This window comes from Amphiura filiformis, chromosome 6 (genome assembly GCF_039555335.1).
Source record: "Amphiura filiformis chromosome 6, Afil_fr2py, whole genome shotgun sequence".
Taxonomy (NCBI): Eukaryota; Metazoa; Echinodermata; class Ophiuroidea; order Amphilepidida; family Amphiuridae; genus Amphiura; species Amphiura filiformis.
This window is the reverse complement of record NC_092633.1, coordinates 5,951,276-5,977,645: the sequence shown is the minus strand read 5'-3', so window position 1 is coordinate 5,977,645 and position 26,370 is coordinate 5,951,276. Positions and strand designations below refer to the sequence as shown.

General features: G+C 38.4%; 1 protein-coding gene across 1 annotated transcript in view; it reads right to left on the bottom strand.

Moving 5' to 3' along the window:
• Window positions 1–26,370, bottom strand: part of LOC140154873 (uncharacterized) — a 63,749-nt gene that overhangs the window by 5,722 nt on the left and 31,657 nt on the right. Inside the window, exons 7-18 of the mRNA XM_072177524.1 lie at window positions 25,825–25,929; window positions 18,737–18,955; window positions 17,768–17,896; window positions 16,779–17,057; window positions 9,772–9,882; window positions 9,138–9,377; window positions 7,309–7,410; window positions 5,505–5,753; window positions 4,120–4,221; window positions 3,197–3,418; window positions 1,066–1,167; window positions 394–651 (exon numbers count right to left, since the gene is read on the bottom strand). Coding sequence (XP_072033625.1) covers window positions 394–651; window positions 1,066–1,167; window positions 3,197–3,418; window positions 4,120–4,221; window positions 5,505–5,753; window positions 7,309–7,410; window positions 9,138–9,377; window positions 9,772–9,882; window positions 16,779–17,057; window positions 17,768–17,896; window positions 18,737–18,955; window positions 25,825–25,929 — 2,118 coding nt within the window. The remainder of the gene's footprint in view (window positions 1–393; window positions 652–1,065; window positions 1,168–3,196; window positions 3,419–4,119; window positions 4,222–5,504; window positions 5,754–7,308; window positions 7,411–9,137; window positions 9,378–9,771; window positions 9,883–16,778; window positions 17,058–17,767; window positions 17,897–18,736; window positions 18,956–25,824; window positions 25,930–26,370) is intronic.

Below are 26,370 nucleotides of genomic sequence, written 5' to 3'. Positions count from 1 at the left end.
CATCTAACCTAGCTGTAATTTTAGGTCATGTTAGAGAAACATATTTGCTAGAAGTTTGGAGAATAGCTAACATATTGGCTGGTTATTTTTCACACAGTGATGTTAACTAGGCAAGTGCCCATTCTTGCAACGTACATCATTTGTAGGGGTCACGCGTCAATGGTGAGAGCACTGTGTATTGTGTATAGGAAAACGGACAGTAACTGCAGTATGGTACGAGGAATCACTTCGAACATATAGGTTCAGTGATCATCATCTCACGTCGTCCTGCGTCACTTGACTACAATTAAAATAAATGTAAATACATCATTATTTAGAGATAATCTGTTGAATTAGCTGGTGGCTGACAGAAGAATCAAAAGCGTTTATAGTGAATGACAATCTGCAACTTACCCGTGTCTGGGGGTGCCTGTGTTGCCGTGTCATCGTCGGTAATAGTGATAGTAGTTACTGCTTGCGTAATAATTCCTGCGCTTGCACTGCTCAACGTCAGAGTGAATACTTCATCACCTTCAACCGTCTTATCGTTAAAGATTGTCAAGGGAAGGGTGTAACTCTGTGCTCCGGTTAGGATGCTGATAGTCGAAGATGAGCCGATATTTAAGTTATAGTCGATACCCTGTGTAGCAGTACCAGATGAAATGGTGATGGCTGTGATAGAACAAATAAATCCAATATTATTTCATGTGTCATTTTTGGTCAAAGTGGTGAAATCTACTCTTTTTCAAAGCTTTTCCTCCATTTTGGGCATAACAATTGTTTAGTACAATTTTTAAGTTTAACATTAATTTTTGACAAAATATATATCTTAAAACCGTGGAAAGATTTGAAAAACATAAGAGATAAAAAATAAAATAAAAGATGGGAATTTTTCCGTATTCAAAATCAATCACCGTAATAAAAACCATTTTAGACACACTAACGTTGGCAAAAAGAATGTCACCAATATGTCACACGTTGTGATTTAAACAAGCAGTGTTGAAAAACAGGTAAAGGAGATGAAAGACTGCCAAGAATAAGAAATGATAAAGTGTATATTTGTATATTACGAAACAGCAGACTTACTGACAGAAACTGATCCTGGTCCTGACTTGGAAATAACTACCGGTACGTTGCCAGTGCCATCCTCTGCTAAAGTGTATGCAGCCTGAGTCCATCCTACAAAATCTGTTAAACGTAAACATAATAATAATAATAATAATAATAATAATAATTATGAGAAGATTACGACGTGGTTTTTCTGTGCGGTCAGTATTATGGCTGATTTGTTGAACAGGGATGTTGAGTCCAGTTAGTGCCAGAGTTGTAACGAGTCACATCATTTCATGGTCGAGTCGAGTCATTTCTTGCAATAACTCGAGTCGAGTCGAGTCAAATGACTCGAGTCACTGTACAATCTCTATGGGGAAAATTTGAAAATCCGAGTCGAGTCATTTCATTTTTGAAAAGTCGAGTCTCGAGTCATGACTCGTTACAAGTCTGGTTAGTGCGATCATATCCTACCTTTTCATGGAATTGTTAGAAAGGGATGCCATAGCAACATCGCTGATGAAATTCCAACTAAGACTCTGGCAGTGCCTACGTTGATGATCCAGAGTCAGTGGCACTACCAACGAGTCAACACAATACCTCAACAAAGTTGTCCCCAATGACAACATTTTAGTCAATTACGAGGAGGACAAAGATGGATAGATTGAAATAATGTGTAAAAGTAGTGGTAAGTCATTGTAGGTATGAATTCGTATGAAAGAACATCAGGAAGACGTTGATAAAATGCCAATAAAAAGTTCACTACAGTATTTTGCAAAGATCTATCGTACTGGCCGTCCGATCGCGTAAAATCACGACTGCGTCACGCGATGCTACGCAGATTGATCGCCGAATGAGGTGCTGATGTGATGATGACGTGTTTCAACTAGCCAATCAGAACCCGACTTCATGTTTACGCCATAAACTGCGCCAAAATAAAAACTGCGAAGGAATTTGCAAAAGATAATCATGATAATAGGGCCAACAGAAAAGAATCCATATCAGAGTGCAACAAACCAGCCATCACTGACCATGTTGCAGGAAAAACTACGTCATAAAATAAAACGAAGCCAAAAGTCTGGACAAGAACTCAAAAATGAAAGCACCCGTAAAATAAGAGAAGTAATATTATCAACCAAGATGTAGGCTGTATCTCCCTAGATCGAGTCTATAACCCACTACTGTAAGAAAAATTACTCGAAAGAGACTACCACCAGTAATATAAGTGCCGCGGCAATAGCAGTGAAGCAGATCACTTCTTGTGATCAAGCCTTTTCTCAATGAATTAAGAAGTAGTGGGAGTCTTCAACAATATAAAACTTCACAATTCAAATACCGTACATTTCTAGACTAATACTTAGAGAATAAAGGTATTGCTTTAGCCCCTGGAGTGCATCTATAGTCTCATATAACACGGGCGACATCATTATTTTAAGTAAAACAACGAGGCGAAGCCGAGTTTTTTTACGCCAAAAATAGTGATGTCGCCCGTGTTATATGAGACGATAGATGCACGACAGCGGCTAAAAACAATACCTTTATTCTCATTCTTAAACACTTCAATTCAAATAAGAATATCATGCAAATTTTAATCAAATTAAATTTACATTTTGCAAGGAATTACCTAGGGCTTAAAATCGATCAGTCTCGTTGTTGTTGTGCGCCTCCGATTGGTCCAAATAGCGAGTACGCGTATCGCGTTGACGCACACGCGCTGACCCGTGTCATATCGTGTCATATCGTGTCAAATCACACGGGTAAAGCTAGGTAAGAACCAATAAGATTGCAGGAACGTTCTCAAGTGTTTAAGAATAATGCATATTATATGCGTAATTATCAACAAGCCGTATCTATACCAGAAGATCAAGACATGTCTCAAAACCGGCTTATATTGAATAGTCTTACTGTGACTGGGGTAAGCGTCTCGCAAGTGGGCTTACAAACGAGGTTCATATGACGTGTCTCTGATTGGTTTAGTGTTTGTTTGTTTGTTGTTGTTGTTGTTTTGTGTGGTTTTTTTGGGGGGGATGGAGGGTTTGTGTGTGTGTTCGGTTTTTTACGCAAGACACGTGATATTATTGTCCAAATGCTAATTCACGATAATTAACAGTGTGGGATAGACAGATGTTTGGAATTAGAAGGCAGGAATGTATCACCATGCACTTACTATCATCGTCAAGGATAGTCACTGTAGCGATGTTCTGAGGGGTAACTACGATACCCTGTCCGCTGTTAATAGTCAGGGTAAATACCTCGTTGCTCTCCAATGCAGTGTCTGCAAGAATCTGGACTGTGCCACATGCCTCTGCCTGACCTTCAAGGAATTCAATTCTAGTCAGCGGTGAGAAGTCGACGCCAGGAGTTGCAGTGACTGAAGCTGATGTTATATCTAGAACAAAAACAATATAACATGAAAATAAGTAAGTGGTCCAATTAGCAATAACATAATAAATGCTGCTAATCCAAATATCAATAGCATACACATAATACACTGGGGATAATGCAAGTATGTAGTGTGTCTGCAATAATCTGGACTGGGGCACAAGTTTCATTCCGATCTGGAATAAAATCAGTTCTAGTAAGCAGTGAACAGTTGACGTCGATAGTTGCAAAAACTGAAGCAGATGTTATATCTAGAGCAAAATGAACATTTATAACATGGAAAAAAGTATATGGTCCAATTAGCAATAACATACACTCTTTTGTCTGTCTACTCCGCCAAACGATCACCAATCGTAAACAGCGGTAAATAGGCCAATTTGAAATTCCTGATTTTTTTTCTCCTTTAAGTCATCCATTAGGTGGTATTGAAAACTTTATTTTCTGTGATGTGGCACTGGCTTTTACACATGCAATAATGACAGTACATTACATACCGGTGCCTTTTCTCTATTCATCATTTTGAATGTCATTTAGATTTTGTATTTTACCAGATTGCTTTTACTTGTGGCTTTTGTTTAATTAAATTGCATATCAATACTTGTTCCAAAAATGCAAACAATCTGCATTTGAGTGAAATTTAGGGTGTTGTGGTCTAACAAATCATTGGTAATACCTAAAGTAACAACTACGGTATATATCATTACTTACAAACTGTCTTCTTGTCAGTTTCTCCAGTCCTTATCAAGCATACAGGCAAAGAACCACTGCTTTCTCGCACAGAGAGGCTGGTTTGCTTCCAGAAATACTCAGCTGAAAATAAATAGTTATCGCACATAGTAAACATGCCCGGTAAACATGAGGACGTTTTTACAAGATAAGTATGAAACATTTTCTAGCATGTGCACTGCTGAAACTTTGTTTTTGTCGATAGGTCATGTTGCAAGGCTCTGTTTCCATATTAATCAGATTAAATATTACTACAATTGAACAAGCAAATTGCGCGCTATGCTCTTTATCCATTGCCTTGTATAATTTGAAGCATGGCTGACATTGATTACGTACAGTGGCGGCGCACAGATTATAGAAGGACGAACATTAAAATTTGGGGAGGTCGTGGGACGACGTATTTTGTTTCTGTTTTACTAAGCCTTTTATTACACGCGCGGAGCGCACAAAAATTCAATTTCAAACTATTTTAACCTCAAATGAACACATTTGCTATTAGATGGGCCAGCGCGCGTGAAGCTCGCAATAATTTGCCATTTTTTTACCCTATTTGTGCCCAAAACATTTGTTATTTATGCTAAAAAGGAAGATGCACGGACAATTATTGCTTATTTTTTCTGCTATTATTATTTTTAGGGGGACATGCTGCCAAACTGTAGTCTCCCGTCCCCCCATTTCCGCCGCCTATGATTACGTAATACCGGATATGAAGGAGAAATCAATGTTATTTTAGAAAATTGGTCTTTGCTAAGGTAATGTTGTTATTATAATAAAGATTATGTGAACTGGTCAACAAAATTTCAGTTAGCAATGTTTTGAGTTGGCAATAGGGGAATTCAAGCAATTAGTTGTTGTTTTCTAGATATTTAGCCGAATTTTCCAACACTGTCTGTCAGGATTTGGTATTTCTTTCATCATTGTAACTTAGTGTCAATTATTGACACTGATTGCAGATGCTCTGAAGACCATACATGATGTATTTTAGGCTCAACGAGTGTGTGCATGTTTTATTATGTGCCAAAATATGTACAAATTTAATTTTTTTCACTCATTATAATATGTAGAAATTTCATTCCTGCACTTATTTCAACCCAGGGGGTTGATGGGATATTGCTCTCCCTCCCTCAACAACAAAAATCACCAAAATTCAACTATTTGGGGCAACAACTACATACATTTAGGCTTATTTCATTTTGCCCTCCCCCTCCCAATAATAATTCCTAGTGCCGCAGAACAACAGAACTGGGAGTGCATTATTTGAATTCTTCTTAAAAACAATTTCTTTGTGATGCAAAAAGTTGTTGTGAATACCAGTCATTGTGAATCTGAAAGTAATGCGCTATAAGCACATAAGCTACTACAATTACCATTCTCGTCAGTAATAGTGACTGTCAAAGAAAACGGATCAGCAAGATTTCCATCCGGATAAAGAGGATCTCGTAGAGTCAATGTAAACGTCTCGCTGCCTTCTATCTCTGAGTCGTTCTCCGCGGTGATAGTAATAGTTGTATCCTCGTCGTTTGCAACAAATGTTACTGATGAAACACCTCCACTCGATGATGGAGAAATGTCAAAATCATCTCCCAAATCAGCTGTCCCTTCATTGATGACGATTTCTGCATAATTAAACAAATTTAATATAATTTAACAATATTTCAGTCTATTCACGTTAAGGACTTGATACGCCCGTAGGCCCAACGCCTTTGCCCTGGGAAATTGAACATGTTTATGATAAGCTTCACCCCCCACACACACACTGAGGATGGGAAGAGAAGTAATTCATTGGTAGAGCACCAGCGCAGTCACCTTCGGAGCCTTATTTCACCCTTATACAGATGAGCACTCCATTATAATGCCTCTTTGAAGGTGTCTTGGGAAGTATTTCTTGAACTGCATATCTCCTTGTCTTGGGTAGGCATCAATTGATTCTCTGAGGTCTCTGGACTAAGGACCAGACTCTGGTGGGTTAAACCGGCTTTAAGTGGTTAAAGTAATTAAGTAAGAGTAAGTATAATTAATACACATTTAAACAATTAAATGGCAAAATATGTCCTTTGAAAAAAGGTTTCACGTTGTTCATCTTGGAAAAACATTTTAATCTCATGTGTTACTTTTCCTGGGTAACAGGGCAAAGAGGTCAAAGGCCATTGCATCCTGTAAACCTAAACCTAATTTTGTGACGACAGGGAACAAAACATGAGATATGGTAAATTATTCTTATTATTTCTAATGTTATTCCACACGGAGTTGATCAGAATTGGAGCATGTAGATCTGAATACATGGGGGTTGAATAAATGTCAATAAAAAATTACGCGTTCCTCCATGTAATTGCCCACGTGATTTCCCAATTTTATCCATTTAAAACTTAACATCCCCTGCTCATTATTCAATTTTTTTAAATCAGATTATCCCCTCAAGACCCTCAATTTGTTTCGGATTCTCTCTCACAAACCTCTCCTTGAACGGTCCCTTATGATAGGAAGAATACATTGGTATGATTGGAACGGTCCCTTATGATAGGAAGAATACATTGGTATGATTGGAACGGTCCCTTATGATAGGAAGAATACATTGGTATGATTGGAACGGTCCCTTATGATAGGAAGAATACATTGGTATGATTGGTATGGTTTTGACCCATATTCAACCAACTGTGAATTTGAGCCCTGCATAAGGGGTCTTTTTTGTTTTATGTAAATTAGCATTTTTCGCTACTTCCTTTTTTCTCCTTTTTAAAATGTTTTTTGCGGAAGTCTTTTAGGAATGCAACAGAAAACATTGACAACATTTTTTTTGATGTCAAACGTACATTGACGTGACTAGTCTAATTGTAGGGCCTATCTGGAAAGGACATAGATGAAAATCTTGCATTCGGTCGCCTACAAATCTGTATCCATGTAGCCAATTTAAAGCCATATTGTAATATCTCCATAAAAATAGATTTGTATTTATTTTCAGTTCAGTTTTTACTGTCAGATATGTCCCCATTTAATTTTGAGCCGAATAACAAGGCATCATTTGTTGGGAATACAGTACAATCATGTAAAAATCAGAATTTTGATAAACCTTGAGGGCGGCCTCTTCAGCAAATGTTACAATTATGGCTTTAATCATAGATTTTATTTCGACTCTATGCTTTAACATGAAAGTTATAGTTGTAAAGCACTCACCCAGTTCTTTGTTTTGAGCAACTCCTTCTCTAATTATTTGAATGTCTCTAGATTCGCCCTCTGGTATGATAATACTGGCGCCATTTTCAAAACGAAAACGTGCTGTATGATAAAACCAACGAATACAATAAATAGGCCTACATGGTTAAAGTTTTGACTGCCAAGAAAAATCCTATAAGAATTTATCTGACACAAATTAGTGACAAAAACTTCTCTTCGCTTCATCGAAGAAAATCTAAACACGGTATTAAATTAAACTTCATTATAACCTAAGTGATATCCTATTACTACACCATATCAGAATATCTTCACACTTTTTTGGCGATGTAAACGTCATGGTCCTGCCTGATTAGTATCTCGTAATAATCTCATCCGGGTATCTCATTCGTTAAACAAATCGCGTAACATCGGTGTGACCTGGTTCGATTCATACAATACAGAGCGAGTGAGAACAACGATCGCGTGTCTTGAAAACACGTGATATGCACCAGTGGCGTAGCCAGTGGGGGGGCCTTCACTTTTTCAAGCCATGCAAAAAATTTTTGGGTCAACAAATCACAACTTCCGTCGGCAAAAAATATTTCCGTCGGTACATTTACAAGTTGTGCCCCCCTCCCCGGTGCTGGCTACGCCACCGACATGCACGGCATGCATGTATCACGTGTAGCCATTTTACTAAACGTCTATAGACCTTTTTCCCTCTTTCCCTTCATGCACTATTCCAGGCGGGTATGAGTGTCGCAAAATACATCATCTCCCCGGGGGAGTACAGCGTTATGTTCAAAATAAGACAAAATAATTGCAAAGGCCTGGCAAAGACCATCGGATGCACGGTACGATCTATGAGGTTGATGAACTACGTCATACCCCCCTGGAATAGTGCATTGTGGTATAGAGGGAAAAGGTCAATATGGCTCTGAGAGATTTCTCAAAAAAATTAAATGAGAAAACATTGCTTATTTTAATAGATGGAATACTCAAAAAGCCTACCGAACAATTTCGAGACAAAATTCTGTAATATTGATTTTGAAAATAGAGACACATGGTGAGCGCCACGTTAAGCTTATCTGCTATTGAATTGTGTTGTGGAATTTTTACACGAAAGACCGTCGCTGAATTTAACTATACTCTGTTGGGCTTATAATTGGCGAAAAACGAGACTCATGACATTGTGTGTTTATAAGCTGAACAAAGTATATTTCAGCTGTCAAATGCTGATTAGTCCATCATCATGGTCATATACGGTCAGATACTGTGTTCCTGATCAAAACTGTACTTTGACCAAAATCCAGTGCATTTTTTGTGAATGCCTCTTTACTTTACCTTTTTGGGTAATTCATTGGGAATACGTCACGTAGAACATCGTCACATAACTTCCTTTCTCTTGACTCAAAGGCTGACAGTAAAATTGTTAACTTGATTGTTGGGAGTGGCCATCTTTTCCTTGTTCTTTGTCTTCAAATCTGTTTCTCACTTCTCTTTCCATACAGGCCAGCATGCTTATTTAGGCTTCTTAGCCTGGCTTGAGCATTTTGTTTGAGCCTGGTCCCATCAGGACCCAAGCATGTATCCACACGGAGCGACCGTTTAAACAAACAAACAAACATACGCATGTCCGACTAGTCGAGAATGCGCAGTAACGATGTTCGCATCCGAAAGATGACGTAAATTCTCGGTCAAATAACAGTCGCATGACAGGACTGGATATTCAACAAAGAATACCATTGTTGTCAATAATGCTGTCCCAAAGAGTTAGAATCATCGGCTGACAACCTTTCAATTATGAATTATCTGAAACAAATTAATTAACACCCATCATATTGACTTACAATCATCATCCGTAATGAAAACTGTGGCTGAGGAATATTCCCCGTATGTACTGCATCCATCACTTGGTGAAAGTGTACCAAGATTGACGGTGAAAGACTCAGTTTCCTCATAGCGTTCGTCATCTACTATATTCACGGCGCCTATTTCAGCATCTGCGTCGGTAGAGACATCGAAGTTGACGGTTTTTGGTAAACTATCATAATCTGCAGAGTTAGCTGTGTTATCCGTGAAGGTTAGCCCTGGAAAAAGACAATTAACAGAGTCAAGTTGACGGCACTTGTAATTAATTACAATTAAGGGCGGTGACCAGTGTCTTGCGTTTCCCACTTTACCCCCATCAAACTGGAGATTTTTCACCTGAAGAAAGCTCATAATTTTCACAAAACCCAATGAAACAGATTGAATTCAATTTACATTTAAGTTCCAGCACTTTTCAATATCCGATTTATCGTAATCCCTTAAGTTAAATAGACGTTATCTTCCATGCGCGTACGCATTTTAATACTGTAAAAAGTGTTTCATTTAGATGAGTTGACTTCTGACGTCAATGCTTGGCAGTATGCGCACGCATCATCACAATTTCGCAAAACACGCAAAAACATTATAACAATTATTTACAAGCTTTTAAATTACCTGCAGTTCCAGTTTGCATGGTACCAACACCTGCACGTAGAACACTTATATCAACCGATCCATCTCCTTCAATAACTGTAAACGTGTCTTGGGCGAAAGAAAATGCCACGCCTAAACAAGAAAATTCGAAGTCATCAATCAAATAAGTTTTTTTAGCATAAGGTAGATCACACGGGGGTAATCTGTACTCAGTACAATTGACATTTGCCGCAAACATGCATTGCATTTTCGGCCATTTTGGTATTTTTTCAAAATGTTCCCAATTTTCCAAAAAAAAATAGCCCAATTAGCCAAATATTCGAATTTGCGATATATTTTGGGAAAGGTTGTAATTGGCCATTTGTATTAAATTTGGGCTAAAATTGTGATTCATGTATATGGTGATAGGTCCAAATTTCTCGCAAAATTGGTATAGACCCATTCCATGTCAACTCCAGGGATGTGCACCGCAGCACCTCTTCAATTTTTTTCTTTTTCTGTGTGGTAGTAGATATTGATGAGAAAGTAAAATTCCGAAAATTTGAGCTTCATACTCCATTTCGTTTTCCCGTGGCATCAATTTGAAATTTAGGGGAAAAAGAAAAAAAAATTTGTCGAAACGCGAAAGACAACGTTTGGAGGTCCATAAATGTATAAAGGGAACCATTTACAACATTGAAAAGTATGTATTCTGGGGTACTTATTTGTGTAGAATTCAAATCTGGCATCAGAAAACTTGTAACTCCTTTACTTTAAAAGATATAGGGCCCTCAAAATGCAACTTCGTCCATCCAGGACCAACTTTGGGGGGTCAAAACTCCAGAACTAAAAATAATTTTATTGTCCATTTTTTTGCCAGTCAGAGCCCTTTGGTAGGACATTACTCTTATGCAATATTGAGCCTATTAGAATACTTTTAGCTGAGATATTACCCATGCAAAACCCCAATCGTACATTTTTTGTACATTTTGACCCCCCTGAAAACCAATGTCAGACATTTTGCCCCACCATCAACTTCAGGTATGTTGAAGATATGTCCTTGGACAACATTTCTGAGAGATATTGGCTTTGGGACTCGATGGCTTCAACACATCAGTAAGGTTTGCATTCTCCATAGAGTTGTACACATTTTGATTTCGCATGTATAATAACTTATGTACAACTCTATGGAGAATGCAAACCTTACTGATGTGTTGAAGCCATCGAGTCCCAAAGCCAATATCTCTCAGAAATGTTGTCCAAGGACATATTTTCAACATACCTGAAGTTGATGGTGGATCAAAATGCCTGACAGGGGGGTCAAAATGTACAAAAAATGTACAATAAGGGTTTTGCATGGGTAATATCGCAGCTAAAAATATGCTAATAGGCTCAATATTGGTTAAGAGTAATGTCCTACCAAAGGGCTCTGACTAGCAAAAAATGGACAATAAAATTATTTTTACTTTTGGAGTTTTGACCCCCCAAAGTTGGTCCCGGATGGACGAAGTTGCATTTTGAGGGCCCTATATCTTTTAAAGTAAAGGAGTTACAAGGTTTCTGATGCCAGATTTGAATTCTACACAAATAAGTACCCCAGGATACATACTTTTCAAAGTTGTAAATGGTTCCCTTTATACATTCATGGACCTCCAAACATCGTCTTTCGCGTTGCGACACATTTTTTACGCTGACCCCTCTAAATTTCAAATTGATGCCACGGGAAAACGAAATGGAGAATGAAGCTCAAATTTTCAGGAATTTTACTTTCTCATCAATATCTACCACCACACAGAAAAAGAAAAAAATTGAAGAGGTGCTGCGGTGCACATCCCTGAGTTGACATGGAATGGGCCTATATTGATGGGTGCACTTTTAAACTCCAATTAAATACGAAATACTTCAATCAAATGGTGTTTTTTTTATAAATAAATGATAGATTTCACTGTCAGATATGACCACTTTTAATTTTGACCCGAACGGACAAGGCGAAACAAAGAAAATTACTATTTAATTTCAGCATGTATGTCGCCAATGCGTGTCACTGAGGTCGGTGCCTTTATGTCCTTCCCGTACGCTTAATTTCTTTCTGCAACCATAATGGGCCGCAATATATCCCTAACCGCATAGTCCGAGGCAAGGTTCATTATTGTCAGGGTTAGGGTCTTAGGGTTAGGGCCTTATGGTTAGGGTTAGGTTAGGGGTTAGGGTTTAGGGTTAGGGTTTAGGGTTTATGGTTTATGGTTTATGGTTAGGGTAAGGGTTAGGGTTAGGGTTTAGGGTTAGGGTTAGGGTTTAGGGTAAGGGTTAGGGTTAGGGTAAGGGTTAGGGTTAGGGTTAAGGGTTAGGGTTAGAGTTAGGGATTAGGGTTAGGGTTAGGATTATATACGTATTTATTAGTAGGGCCTACTAATATACTAGTAATAGTATATTGTGTGTATGCACTTTATTCCGTAATCAATAAGTATCATAAACAAACACCTTTCTGGCACAACGATTCATAGCACAGTCGTGTAGGCATTAGACTATGGATACATAGATTGTGGGTTCGAACCCCCAGGTAAACCGTTGTAGAATTTTAATTCTATCGATTGCTTTTTATTTTATTAAGTAAGAGGAAATAATAATGGTAATAAACTGGTGTTATATCTAGCCTCATAGGCCTATAATTACATGTATGTACTATGTGTTATCGCATTGCGGCCCATTATGGTTGCAGAAAGAAATAACGCTTCCCGTACGCCATGTACGTACAGTAGAGAGATTGCGAAATTTACGTGAAACGTGACACGGGAACGCGAACGGCAAGCTACATTAGTCGAAAATCGGTTATTATGCCCTCTAGAGGGTGAAATCTATTGTGAATTGGTCAATCGTGGAATTACCGTAAGGCGATAACGTTGCGGTTGGTAGCAAAAAATGACGTTCCAAAATGACAAAAGAACGCATTATAAAATGCAGAAAAATGTTATGTTTATCATGTTATGAAACGAATCAAAGTATCCTAATAGAACAAGTAGAGTCCGACATGTAATAAAATCCATTTTGGGGGTTAAATTTTGATCTCGTATAGACAAGAAGAAGTGAACAAATTTCGATTTTTTTCGACGCGAATTCGAACGGGTAGATTGCCTATTCATTTGTGTGTGGAAAATGCCGTCCAAAAATCAGCTTGCGAAGAGGCGTTTTAGGCAAGATTGTGTCGTGTTACGGCATAAATGCGGTATAATTGTCTGTTTGGGACGGGGAACAGAAGTTCGTGCAACGCTATTTTTCGCCTTGCTTTTTCGTTGTGCATTAAACAGCTGTCAAAGTGTTTTGCTTATGGATACTATTCAGCAAACTCCAAAATGTTTTTAAAACATGATAATGCATGTGTTTTTGGTTTTAGTTAAAACGTTTTGATAACATATCGATGTATGTTTATATAAAAAATCATGAATAAAAACTCGTGTCATACTGAAAAAATAATACAACATTTCAAGCCAAAATTCGAAATGCTATAGTAAAATATCATTTGGCAAACATATTTAAGTGTCTATTGTGTTAGAACGTTTATCAGCAAGTTTAGAACAAAGGGTTTTTTGAATGTTATTAAAACTTTTAATGCCCTTGACCCTCACATAACCTTTAACCCGACATTTAACGTTTTCTGTAATATATTTGTGTTTGCTGGGTAGTTACTAGGCATATTAGATTATCTATTTTCATTTTGCTTTAGAAAGTAAACATGGTATTATTAATATGATAATGGAGTTTGTTTCTTGTTATTCGAATAATATACACCAAGACTTTCTAGGCATCCAACACCAAACTCTGTTTAGATTATTTTGACAAATAGCATACACGTGTGAACAAAGGCCTATACCCCGGTACTCATTTTCCAATAGCCCGCAAAACTCAAATATCGCTAATCTGGACTGAATGCTTAGAGCATTATAGATACAGCCAGTCGTATTTGCATATCAATACCGAGGAAAGTAGTTCGATGAAAGAAGATAATCTTCTCTGGTTCGATGCACCCAAGGTGAATCAATGGGTGCTTCCTATAACTAAGTTAGATTATTTGTCTCAGCATAGTGCCATCATGATTGCAATTGCGTTTACACGTAGTCTTGGTTCAGACTCTATGCGGCTATCACGAACATACTAGGAACGACGAGCGTAAGGACCGACACAAACTGGCTGTGTAGGAGGCTAGTTTGGATGTGAACGGGACTATGACGTTCAACCGCAAAATGCAGAAATCCGTAACCCGTATGGCGTTTGCAGTGAACGCCTCTCCGCAATCTCTCTAGTGTTATTAACATCGCGTACGCGAAAGGTTTGGAATAAATTTTCACGAAGTGCCAAGACTAGTCTTAAATTATTAATTGAGGTGTGCTAATGGCGTCAAATAATTTTTGATAGAAAATGTGCTTTCCCTGAGTTAACATCGTGGTGTTCATAATGTAAATTTGCTTAACATGCTTAAAGAGGCTGAATTTGAGCGGGGGCCAAAAGTTTTGGAATTTTAGCAACATCGTTCTGTCATTATGAAATTTATTTGGGTTTGAGTTTGAGATGATATTTCCTTCACTTAAAAACCAATTAATATCCGTCAGACCAGAAACTTGTAAATGTAAGAACCTGCATTTTACAGGACGAAGTGGTTATCTCTCTTTGGTTAGCGATTAGGCCAGACTCCGTCGTGAAATGTTACTGCGGTGGATCACCACACCGAGTTTGTTACCTTTGAAGAAAGTTAAGAATGCCGGTACCCCATTTACACACCTGGGTGGTGAGTATTAATCGAGATAAAGTACCTTACTCAAGGGCACAACACGATGGCGTCGCCAGGCTCGAACCCGGCAACCTTCGGTGGTATCGGCAACCTTCCAATTATGAGTCGGAACTTGTTCCGCTCGGCCACCGTGCTCCTTTGCAATATATCTGTTTTGAATACGGAATATGGAGTTATGGAAATAGAAATAGAAATATGGCTCTTAAAAGTAGTACGTACTTAGAAAGTCTGGGGCAAATGTTAAAAACTTACAGTAGTCGTATATTGGTTATATTATAGCATTTGACCTGTGGGGCATTCAAACTTTCTGTTTAAGAGCCATATTTTGAAGTTCCTCCCGTTTTACAAACTGGAACATTACCAGTATATTTCAGTTCTGACGAATATTCATAACCTCCGCGTAACACGCCATTTGTGCGTCCCAATCAAATTGGTCGTTAGACGATTTACGTACACTGCGATGTACCGGCGCGGAGGTTATTGATTAGAGGTTAATAACTGCGCATCGGTTATTTGGAGGGCATTGTGAAAAATCTAAACATTTTGCCTTTGGAACCGAGGAATATCCCGAGGGCGCAGCCCCGAGGGATATTCCGAGGTCCAAAGCAAAATGTTTAGATTTTTCACAATGCCCGACTATATAACCGATGCAAAGTTATTAACCTCATTCATAACTTTCGTCACTTTGATCTTTTAACTTTACAAAATAGCACAAAATGTTCCTCAAAAGTTTGTAAAAATAAACAATTTTTACATCTCCCCTTTCCCAAAATCGATCAGGCTAAAACAAAACGACCAATAACAAAAGTGCGTATCCGAATCTGTGCAAATATGGTGGCGCGCAATCCAAATACGGCAGCCAGCGCTCGCGCAGTTCGTTGGACGCGAATACGGTGCACGCAGAAGTCAATTGTGTGCGACATTGGAACAATTACGCATTTTGCGGTCAATTGTGAGATATTAATGACCTCGATTTGCGTTCGCGTTTTCACAAATAATAAAATATGATTGGATCGCACGCATCGCGTTTATTAATGAGGTTATGAATATCCATCAATGACCTCCGCGTATGCTTACGCAGTACAATGACTTCCGCGTGTGCGCATCTGTTGCGCCGGAACACTTCACGCGCACACAACTACCATATTTGCACATGGCGTGATTGCGCAGTGCTGTAATTGGTAAGTCCGTTTTAGCCTGTTCGACTTTTTGAAGGGCGAAATATAAGTTTTGATAAAAATTGTTTATTTCAACAAATTTCAGAGAATAAAATCGTGAGATTTGGTTGAGTGATGAGTTAAATATGACGGTTATGAATTCGGTTAATAACTTTGCATCAGTTATATGTCGGGCATTGTGAAAAATCTAAACATTTTGCTTTGGACCTCGGAATATCCTCGGGGCTACGCCCCTCGGGATATTCCTCGGTTCCAAAGGCAAAATGTTTAGATTTTTCACAATGCCCTCCAAATAACTAATGCGCAGTTATTAACCTATAATCAATTGATGTTTAAGTGATGGAAATATTACCTCAAACCCCAATTTGATATTAACTGAACAATTTTGCATATTCCGAAATTTTGACCCGCAAAATCTCAAATTCAGCCTCCATATATCCGTCAATTCCCAGGCAAATTCACTATATTATGAACACCATCATAAACTCATATTGTAAGCACATTTTATATCAAAAATTATTTGACACCATAGCCGGTGCGGTTTTTCCAGATCCTTTTAACTAGTCTTAGCACTTCGTAAAAACGGTGTTCCAAACTTAATGTCAAGTCTGTATTTCCATTGTATGAATAAAACGACGGGACATGTCGTTTTATTACAAATCTCAAATTTTGACACAAATACAGCACTAGCCTTGATTTTTGCAGAGTGTGTTAGTTCATAAATGTGTAAAAATCAGAATTCTGAAAAATATTGAGGGCGTCTTCCTCAGCAAATGTTACAATATTGCTTTAAGAAGTGGCTATGGTAGATGTGAAATGCTGAGTGGTTGTCAATGCCTTGAGTGTGTGGTTGCAGCTTGGGGCTACAGTGTTCAGTCATTGGTAATTGAATTGGTAAGAACCATTCAACACTCCCCACATAAATATTGTCTACTTTTTAGCCGGTTTCTGTAGTTCCTATTAATGTTCACGATTGAACCACATGCAGTCTGGGCCCGAGAGTACCCATAGTACCTTGCAATTATATACAGGTAGGTGATTTAATTCATTTGTCAAACTATTATGAAAAATTGAGAAAAGAATCTTACTGTCTTCGTCGATTATTTTCACTGCAGCCTTATATTGTTCCCCAGCAATTCCACCAACTATATTGGTAAGGTAAACAAAGAAGGTCTCATTCGCCTCGCACAAGTTGTCATTGTTTATGGTGATCGAAAACTTTTGCAACACAGTCTCCGCGTCTCCAGACGCATCACCTTCATCCCAAATAACTCGACGCGTAGTGGCAGTATTAGGGGTGTTGCGAATCACAACAAAGTCGTTAGAGTTAGCAGATGAAGGAGTAACACCGTTATCTGTGTAATACTCTGTGTACAAAAAGAAACAAAATAACGTACGTGGTATTTGAAAGTTCACTTTGGATGGGCAACTTTATTCAAATGGACGGTCGGGTAAACCTCAATCTTTAACTAAGACACTGCTTGCAATATTTGGTAAGACTTTCTTAAGTTACTGTGGGTGTGTCGACAAGTGGATCGGTGGGTCGCACAACGACTATGTAACTTTCCCAGTATATAAGCGGGTACATATACACCTGGATGGAGAGAAGTCATCCCATATCATGTGTGTTGCCCAAGGACACAATCCCAGGGACACGACACATACGATTGCGCCAGGGCTTGAACCAACGATCTTGTGATTTTGAGTCCTATGCTCTACAGCTCTCTGCCACTATATCACATGCACCCAGACATAAGCATGGTAAGTGACGTAGCAAGTACATAAATGCCAGCCAGAGAAAAACAGGATAGCCTTAAGAGTACCATGCCTCGAGAGCATCAAAAGGCTGAACTTAACTGATTTGTGATGAACAGAGAGAAGACTGTCTTGGGCACAAGCTTATTATTAATATAGTAGGGACTATGTATTTGGGTATTTGAAAACGGCAAGACAGGCAAAGACCAAAGATGAAGTAAATTGTAATTTTCTACATGATTGACTTCACCTCATCAGTATTCACAATATTATTTGATGAAAAAATTAGAAACAATGAACCAAAAAGAAACAATGTCCTTACCTGCCCATGTGCAAGTTGCTGTGTTAGACGGAAAGGTTCGATAAGTGCTGAGCTCTACAGTCCCAGCATTTTCATTCACAACGTACTCTGCTTCAGTAAACTGAACTGTAGTTTCGCTGCCGTCTGGCACTAAGATGGGATATTTATAAAAGCAGTAATGATTAAATAATGAGAAATCATTTTATTTGGGTATTGATACATGAGGATGTTATGAACCAAATGTGACTAATATGATTCCATTCATTCTCCACACATCAACATGATCAATGTCACAGCAAAACTTAAAGCCATAATGTGTGATTTGCATAAAGAATTTATCTGCATCTTTATTTGCATAAAGAATTTCGAGCCAAACAAATTAGGTAAAACGAAGAAAATTGCTATTTCATTCCAGCGCCTAAAATGCGTGTATTAGATCGCCGATCGTATTAGTATCATGTCACACAGAACGAACAAACAAGACATACTACGAATAGCGATATGCTCACAGTTTATACGTCAAGACGTAAGACGAACAGCGATATGGACACAGTTTATATGTCACTGATTCAATAATACACACGCACGCGACGTGTTTAGCCACCACTCGATCGGCGAACTCTGAATAAAAACCGGAGATCTCCGGTTTTATCAAAAACTGAAATTTTACTGTAATTAAAGCACTTCAGGCTTAGTCTTTCACATGGTGTTTTTTTATTAAATCATTGGGCATTACAATCATGCAAAAAGTAGAAATTCAACAAAAATTGAGGGGGTCGCTGTGGAGCAAATCACACATTACGGCTTTAAATTATAGGCCAGAGAAATATTATTTCGCAACAAAATCCCTAATCACAGATTTTCACGGATCGAATCTAGAAATATTTCGACACCAATACCATTTTGAGATAGTGTTTTTTTTATACAAAATGCTTCTTGTTCATACATGAATCGCCCACAACCCGGATCAATTTCAAAAGATGATCCTACCTGCAGTTCCATAGACTTCAACCTCGCATAGAGCAAACTTTGTCGTAGTGGTATCAGTTGTCGGCTGATAAATATACACGTATCGTCCATAGGTAGAGGCGGGACAATCACCCTCAATTGGATTACCTCCAGTACCAGCAGTATAACATAAGTTATTACTTGCTATGTTGTCCGATGGACATGATCCAACACGTACCTGTGCTCCGTCTATATCGGCAGCTTTCGACAGAAGAAAGTAAATATTATTATTTAGATTACGACGGGTTATATGATACATTGCCTTCAGATGAAAAAAGAGCATAATTCCCTTCCCTTTCTGAAACTATACTGCTCCAAGAAAGTATCCTTACACAATTGGAAAAATAATCACAATATCAAAACTGAACCGTATTGGAACAAATTTATTCCAATATGGTTCAGTTTTGATATTGTGATTATTTTTCCAAGTGTAAGGATACTTTCTTGGAGCACTATAGTTTCAGAAAGGAAAGGAAATTATGCTATTTTATATCTTTCCAAAAGATGGATATAAAGGTACGTAAATACCAAAATAAACCTGACGTCCTGTTCCTCGTCTCTTTCTGTCAAATTGAAAAAGACATCTTATTTGGCATATCCTACATTCAGTCCAAATTCGAGAAATCTGAAATGGATTTATCAAAAAATTTATTTGAATTTTTCAAAAGGTTTATTCTTTTTTGTATCTATCCAAGAGATGGATATAAAGGTGTGTTAATACCACAGTAAACCTGACTACCTGCCCCCCTTTTTTTTTGTGAAATTGAAAAAGTCATCTTATTTGGCATATCCTACATTTAGTCCAAATTCGAGAAATCTGAAATGGACTTTTCAAAAACTTTATTTGAATTTTTCCAAAAGGTTTATTCTTTTTTGTATCTATCCAAGAGATGGATATAAAGGTGTCTTAATACCACAGTAAACCTGACTACCTATCCCCCTCTTTTTCTGAGAAATTGAAAAAGACATCTCTTTTGGCATATCTTTTACCTATATAGTCCAACTTCGAGAAATTGAAAATGGACCTTCCCTTTTCTAGGGATTTTTTTCATTTAATAACAAGGGATTTATTATAAAACGCCCATTGCAAGCAAGCCACTGAGCACTACTCATGCGACATGATAAAAAGCAAAAACAATGATATACATTACAGAGATCACAGATACTGCTAAAAAGCAAAAAGACATACCCTTATGAACATGGCAGAGTGCCAAATACGCAAAATTGTTGTTCTTATTGTTCTTGAAAAGGCCCGACACTGTCGGGCCGACAGCGCAAATGCAAACAAATTGACATTGCTTAGTGTCCAAATCAACCACCAAGTTCTAAAAGTGATGAGACAGAGGGACCGCTGGCATCCAAGCCCCTGCGTTCATCTGTGCGTGGGCATCTCCACGACAAAACTAAATGCGTTAGGTGCATATGCAGGATGTGGACGCGAAGCACCTGAATGGAGCGGGGGTAAGCTGTTCAGAATCAATACACACTCAACATGGCGCTCTTTCAAGCGTCAGACAGTCCTAGTCCTAGACAGTCCTTATAATAGAGTAAAAAACATTTAAAAGCTGTATTTTGCAGAAAACCCCATTCAAATTGAACAAACAGTTCCAAAGATATGAGCAATTAAAGAGGTTCCAAATCAAGAGGAAACAAAAGGAAATATTTGCTTTGTTTGGCTATATCTCAAAATCAATATTTCCGAGTTCCGACTGGTTTTGCTTGATCGCATCACAATATCAGTTCGGGGGCACTGCTAATTCAAAGACGTCTCTGATATCAAAGACGGGTCAGTGACATACGGGGGTCTGTGATATCACATCATACTGCAGTTACTGTCCGTTTTCCTATACACAATACACAGTGCTCTCCCCATTGACGTGTGACCTCAACAAATGATGTATGTTGGGAGAATGGACACTTGCCTAGTTAACATCACTGTGTGAAAAATAACCAGCCAATATTTTATTTATTCTCCAAAACTTCTAGCAAATATATTTCTCTAACATGACCTAAAATTACAGCTAGGTTAGATGTTCAGAAATGGTCGCACTTTTGTAAAATATGAGTGAGGGCAAGGCATAGCTAGCCAACTCCCCGTGTTAATTGAATGGAGATTTGACCGAAAATATTGGTATCGGACCGCTCACTTCTGAAGGATGCCACAAAAAAACGGTAAAAGCTACATTTAAATTATGCTAAATAGGTTCTAGAAAATAAAGTTTTGTAACATGTCCTAAATTTTTAGCTAATTTACATGTTTGGAGAGGGTCGCACTTTTGTGTTTTAGGAAGGATATGTAAACGACAGATAACACCAAAAATATGAAGAAATTATTTCCAAACCGTGTTAAGAGGTACTACACCCCTCGATAAATATGTGCCTATTTTTGCATTTTTCTCACAAACTAATAACACAGTGGTAACAAAAGTTATGTATATTATAGGGCAAGGAATCCAATTACTACACTGGAATTTCAGTGACCCAAGACAAGCAGTTCGTTATTTATGATAAGAAATAAGGTACCGCTAGGATGTACCTCATTTCTTATCATATATACGGAACCGCTTGTCTTGAGGCACTGAAATTGCAGTGTGGTAATTGGAATCCTTGCCCCAATAATATACATAACTTTTGTTACCAGTGTGTTATTATTTTTCGAAAAATGCAAAAATAGTCACAAATTTACCACAGGGTGTAGTACCCCCTTAAGTCAACAATCATTATGTTGCTCATTTTGAAGAATGCTGGTTAACAAAAAGCAGGTCTTTGTCTCATTTCGTGAACAATGGTACACATACCATTGTTTCCTTTCATTCCTTTATAATCGGTTACCCAACTGAAGCTGTAATACCAGCTTTATTGCGATGTCGCACATTGAAAACAGACACTTGTACACAACCAGAGAAGATCTGATTTAATCAGTTGAGCTGCTTCAATGAGTGTTATCAAAGGTCGAGATGAATTCTACTGTAGACATGACTGCATCATGTACGTCGTGCTTTTTTTACAGTTTGGCACTAGATGCAGCAATTCGGAAAGAAGGTGACTGTATCGGAATATGCTTTCCTATGTTTAGCAAATATCTGCCTGTGCAAACATCATATCTATCTGTGCAAATTCTGACAAATGGTCCCAGAAAACACTTAGATTGGCAAAATCGAGCCATATCCAACGTTTTGAAGTAACAACAAATCCCAAGTCAGGGGGGGAGTGAATATTTTGGCAACGCAAAAAAAGGAGGGAACAATGAATTTTTGCCTAGTCAACAAAGGGGGAGGGGAGCGATTTTTGGCACGCATTGTGGCGGCAACTTTTCAAAAATATATTCAAAAATGACTTGAACAATGGTAGGCCCCTACGGAAACGTTCAGGCCTAACCTCGTGGCCTGACTCTTGCACACGTGCATGGGATGAATTCGGAGAAATATGGACACTTGTATTTTATTGATAGGGGTAGGGTTATGTTATGATTAGGTGGCTCAAAATAGATCAACAAATTACGGTAAACCAGGCGCGTGCCCACTGCCCAGGGAGTGGGGCTTTGGGGCCTGCAGCCCGGGTCTTAAAAAAAAATGAAGGAGACAGCGAGAGAAAGAGAGAAGGGAGAGGAAGGGGAGTGACAGAGCAGTGGCATAGCCAGGCCCGTTTTTTGGGGGGTGTTGATTTTGAAAAAGTGGTTCTTTTTTTTTTTTTTTTTTGATTTTTGTAAAAAGTGGACATTCTTTCTCAAACTTTGGACTTTTTTTTGACTAAAAAAGCATAAAAAACATATTTTTTTTGCTCGCTACGGTCGCAAATTAGGATTTTTTTGAGGACTTTTGCCCCACCGCACGGCCCCACTCTGCGTACGGGCCAGGGCATAGCCAGTGGGGCAGTATAGTGTCCCTTAAAAAATTGAAGGGCGGAAAAGGGAGGGAAAAGGAAAATGTCTACTTTTTCGGTCTGATTTCCCAAAAATTGAAAGAAATATCCCGACATCGCGACAACTGAAAACATATATAAAATAATTGCCAATACCGGGACGAAAATGTTACAAAAATCAGGACAAAATATTAGCAAAACTGGGTTGAAAATTTTGTTTTGCCACAGCCACCCAGGCTCATTTCAATATCCGGGGATTTTTAGGCAAACGAAAGGGGGAAAAGTGGAAAGAAAACAAGGAAGAAAACAAGAAGAAACGAGGAAGAGTACGTTCTGAGTCATTGCGCATCATAATTATGTTCATGCTTGAAATTTGTGACACGGAAGTCGCATCCACTGGAAATCCATTCTAAAATAGGCCTACATATTATCATGGAAATAGTAGATGAGAAGGAATCACAACGAAATCGATCGCCTGTGACTAATCCCGCTTATCTATTCTTCATTACAAAGGAAGAGGACTCCACAAATTCCCTTTTGAGGACATTCATATTGCCGCCATCAGCGTGATTTGGTAGCATAACTGGAAATTCATAGCGATAAATCTTTGCGCACAAACAAATTTTGAACCGGTTGTTGTGACCTTAGTTGATGAAGCGCACTTTTAACGTTCATTTAGACTGGATTTTATAAACATTTGCAACAGATTTCTGCATTTTCAGATGCAGAGAAGTCAAAACAATACAAATATTGGGAAATTTAATCAAAATACGTTGTATTTTCGACTAAAGACACTTTTAAAAAAGTGTTACATTTTGTAAGGATAATCGTATTTTCGCTGACCCCAAATTTAATTAAAATGTAAAGGTATAAAACAAGTTGTTCCGATTGTTTCCGAAAAATGGGAACAGATTCTATCATAAGACAAACGGAAAATCAATTCTATCAAATTGCCTTCACATGTGCCCCAGACCGCCCACATAGGTAAATTTGCCCCTAAATGTTTCAAATATATGACTTTCTACTTCCGATTTTGGTAATACATCCTTCCCACAAGGCATTATTTTTGGCTATGTTATCCCATCTGTCCCATAATGCATTCATATTTCCCGCCCTTTCCTGCTCACAAGGCCGCATTTAGTCCATAAGCATTGGTCGCTTGACTGCAGCTTTAGAATTGAAAATGTCATGTCATAGAAATGTTACGTCACCGATGACCATCGTGTTGGGATATAATCCCGAGGATTATGATATAACTATAGCGGTTGACGTGTATAGAAACGTCATTGTACATGTCGGCAATGTGATTGGAACTTTGATGATGGTTAGTTGTGATTCCTTCTCATCTACTATTTCCATGATATTATGCATTATCATGACATGGTTATATGGCCTATAGGCTATGCTTAGTCATGATGGTCGGAAAAATAAGTTAATAATAGGGGCCTAATGCAAAATGATGCACCAATTGGCTTTTAGTTTGAGGATAATATCCGGTCGGGTCCGTTGAAATCTGTTATGCCCAAAATAATACGAATAATAAGTGTAAACTTTTACACCAAATGACTTTATTGTGCCTTTCACAACTTTTTGAAAATAATTCTCCAACTTCTGAGGGAGCACATCCCCCTCAGGCACCCTTCTCCGTCAAAAAGGAAAAGGCTAACTTGCATTTATCCATATAGGCCTAATTGAGCAGGTTCATACCCATGCAGAAGTCAGGCCCGCAGGAAATTTGTTAGGAATTATAGGCCTATCTTTCATAGATATAATGACTATAGGCCTATTATAGCACATCCCCCTCAAGCTAAACAGAAAAGCCTAAACTTAGGCTGAATTGGAGGAATTATTGAGCACAAGTGTCCATATAGGCCAATCTGCAGACAAATTAGATATAATGACTATAGGCCTATTATAGCACATCCCCCTCAAGCAAAACAGAAAAGCCTGAACTTAGGCTGAATTGGAGGAATTATTGAGCACGAGTGTTCATATAGGCCTAAAACTAAAATTCGCGGCTCAGTTGGAAATCTGTAAAAAAATATATGCTCCGAAAATAACCAATAAACAGTTTTGATGTGTCCGGAGAATTGAAAGTCTGCAAAATGTCGTCGAGGGAGCAAAGTTATTCTGCAGCATTTAAGCTCAATTATGAAAAAGAGCAACATTTTTTTAGCATTCTCCGATTCTCACGTTCACTAGAAAGAGTGTATCCCGAGCCCGCGATTTAATTCATAAATTGGATAGTAAAATTAGCAGGAGCTAGCAGGCACTTGGGCTAGCTACAACCCTGATCATGCTGATTATGCCTACTCGCAAAATTATTCCCGTTGCGCCAGTTCACGTTCACAATATCGTTTGCGGCTGGGTTTTGAGACTAGGGAGTATGTGATTTATGAGACGTCTTTGAATTATGATACTGTCAGGTGACTCGGCACTGAAGAGTCTTTGATATCAGAGACGTCTTTGAATTAGCAGTGCCCCCGAACTGATATGTGTGTGCCAGAATGAGATATTATATACTTGTGTCATCTCTAGTAGTTCTATGACAATGGAGAACGAAGGTTTGTTTCTCATTAGTCACAAACGCTGGTCTTTTGGCCTGTAAGATGCCCCTATGCACTTGTAGTTTTACTGTCCATAACTCAACTCTACATGAAGAGAGCATTCAATAGAGGCTATAAAGGCTATACGACGATTTTGAAAATTTGACCTTTCTGAGCTGAAAATTGAAGATCAAAATAGGTAAACTCATTATTACTTGTAGTATTAGTGTCCATCGCTCAACTCAGCATGATCAGAGCTTTAATTAGAGCTTATTATGAAGGCTAATTATGACGAATTTGATAATTTGACCTTTCTGAGCTGAAAAATTGGCGGCCATCTTGGATTTGAAGGTGAAAAGTAGGTCTATTTATCAGATATGAATTCCTCGACCCTGACAACACAAGAAAACATTATACTGAACAGCATTGTAGGCCAAACCATTGAAAACTATTATTTTTCAAAATGGCCGATGGTGGCCATTTTGGATTTCGGGCGCTCACGGATTCCGCCCACACTTTACGAGACGCCGCTAAATTTTAATTAACCTTCATAGAATACGAATCCACCTAGATGCGAATCCACGCTCTCCACGTTCACGGAATTGTTATAGATCACCCTACTAATTTTATTGTTGTTTCCAATACATATTGTTTGATTCTTACCAACTACACTGAAACCTGCGTTATCCGCCGCAGGCCAAATAAGGACACATCGTACATCGTAGACTTGACCAAGATCGACTTGAATCCATGGATCATCGACTGTACCTAAACATGAAATTTTTGAGAAAATTGACGTTAAGTGCCAAAAAATTCAGTGCAATTGGTTAAACTAAAATCGAACAAAATAAAATTGTATTATAAGTAATGAATGCACATAACTAGCAGAGGGTAATCTTGGTTCATATGTTTTATGCTGTATGTTTGATGATGGCCGCGATTGGAATGCCGTGTTAGTAAATTGTAGCACCTTCCTCAAACTTGTACATGTAGTACCGTACGCAGAGAAATGTTCTCAAGGAGATCAGATGTCATCAAATACTGTAATTATCGGTTAAATACAATTTATCGCCTTCAATAAGGTAAAGGAGTCGAACCTGTATTTTACAGGACGGAGTGGCCATTTCTCTTTCGTTAGCGATTAGGCCAGACTCCATCGTGAAATGTTGCTGTGGGGGATCGCCACACCTCCTTCACAGCGAGTCTGTT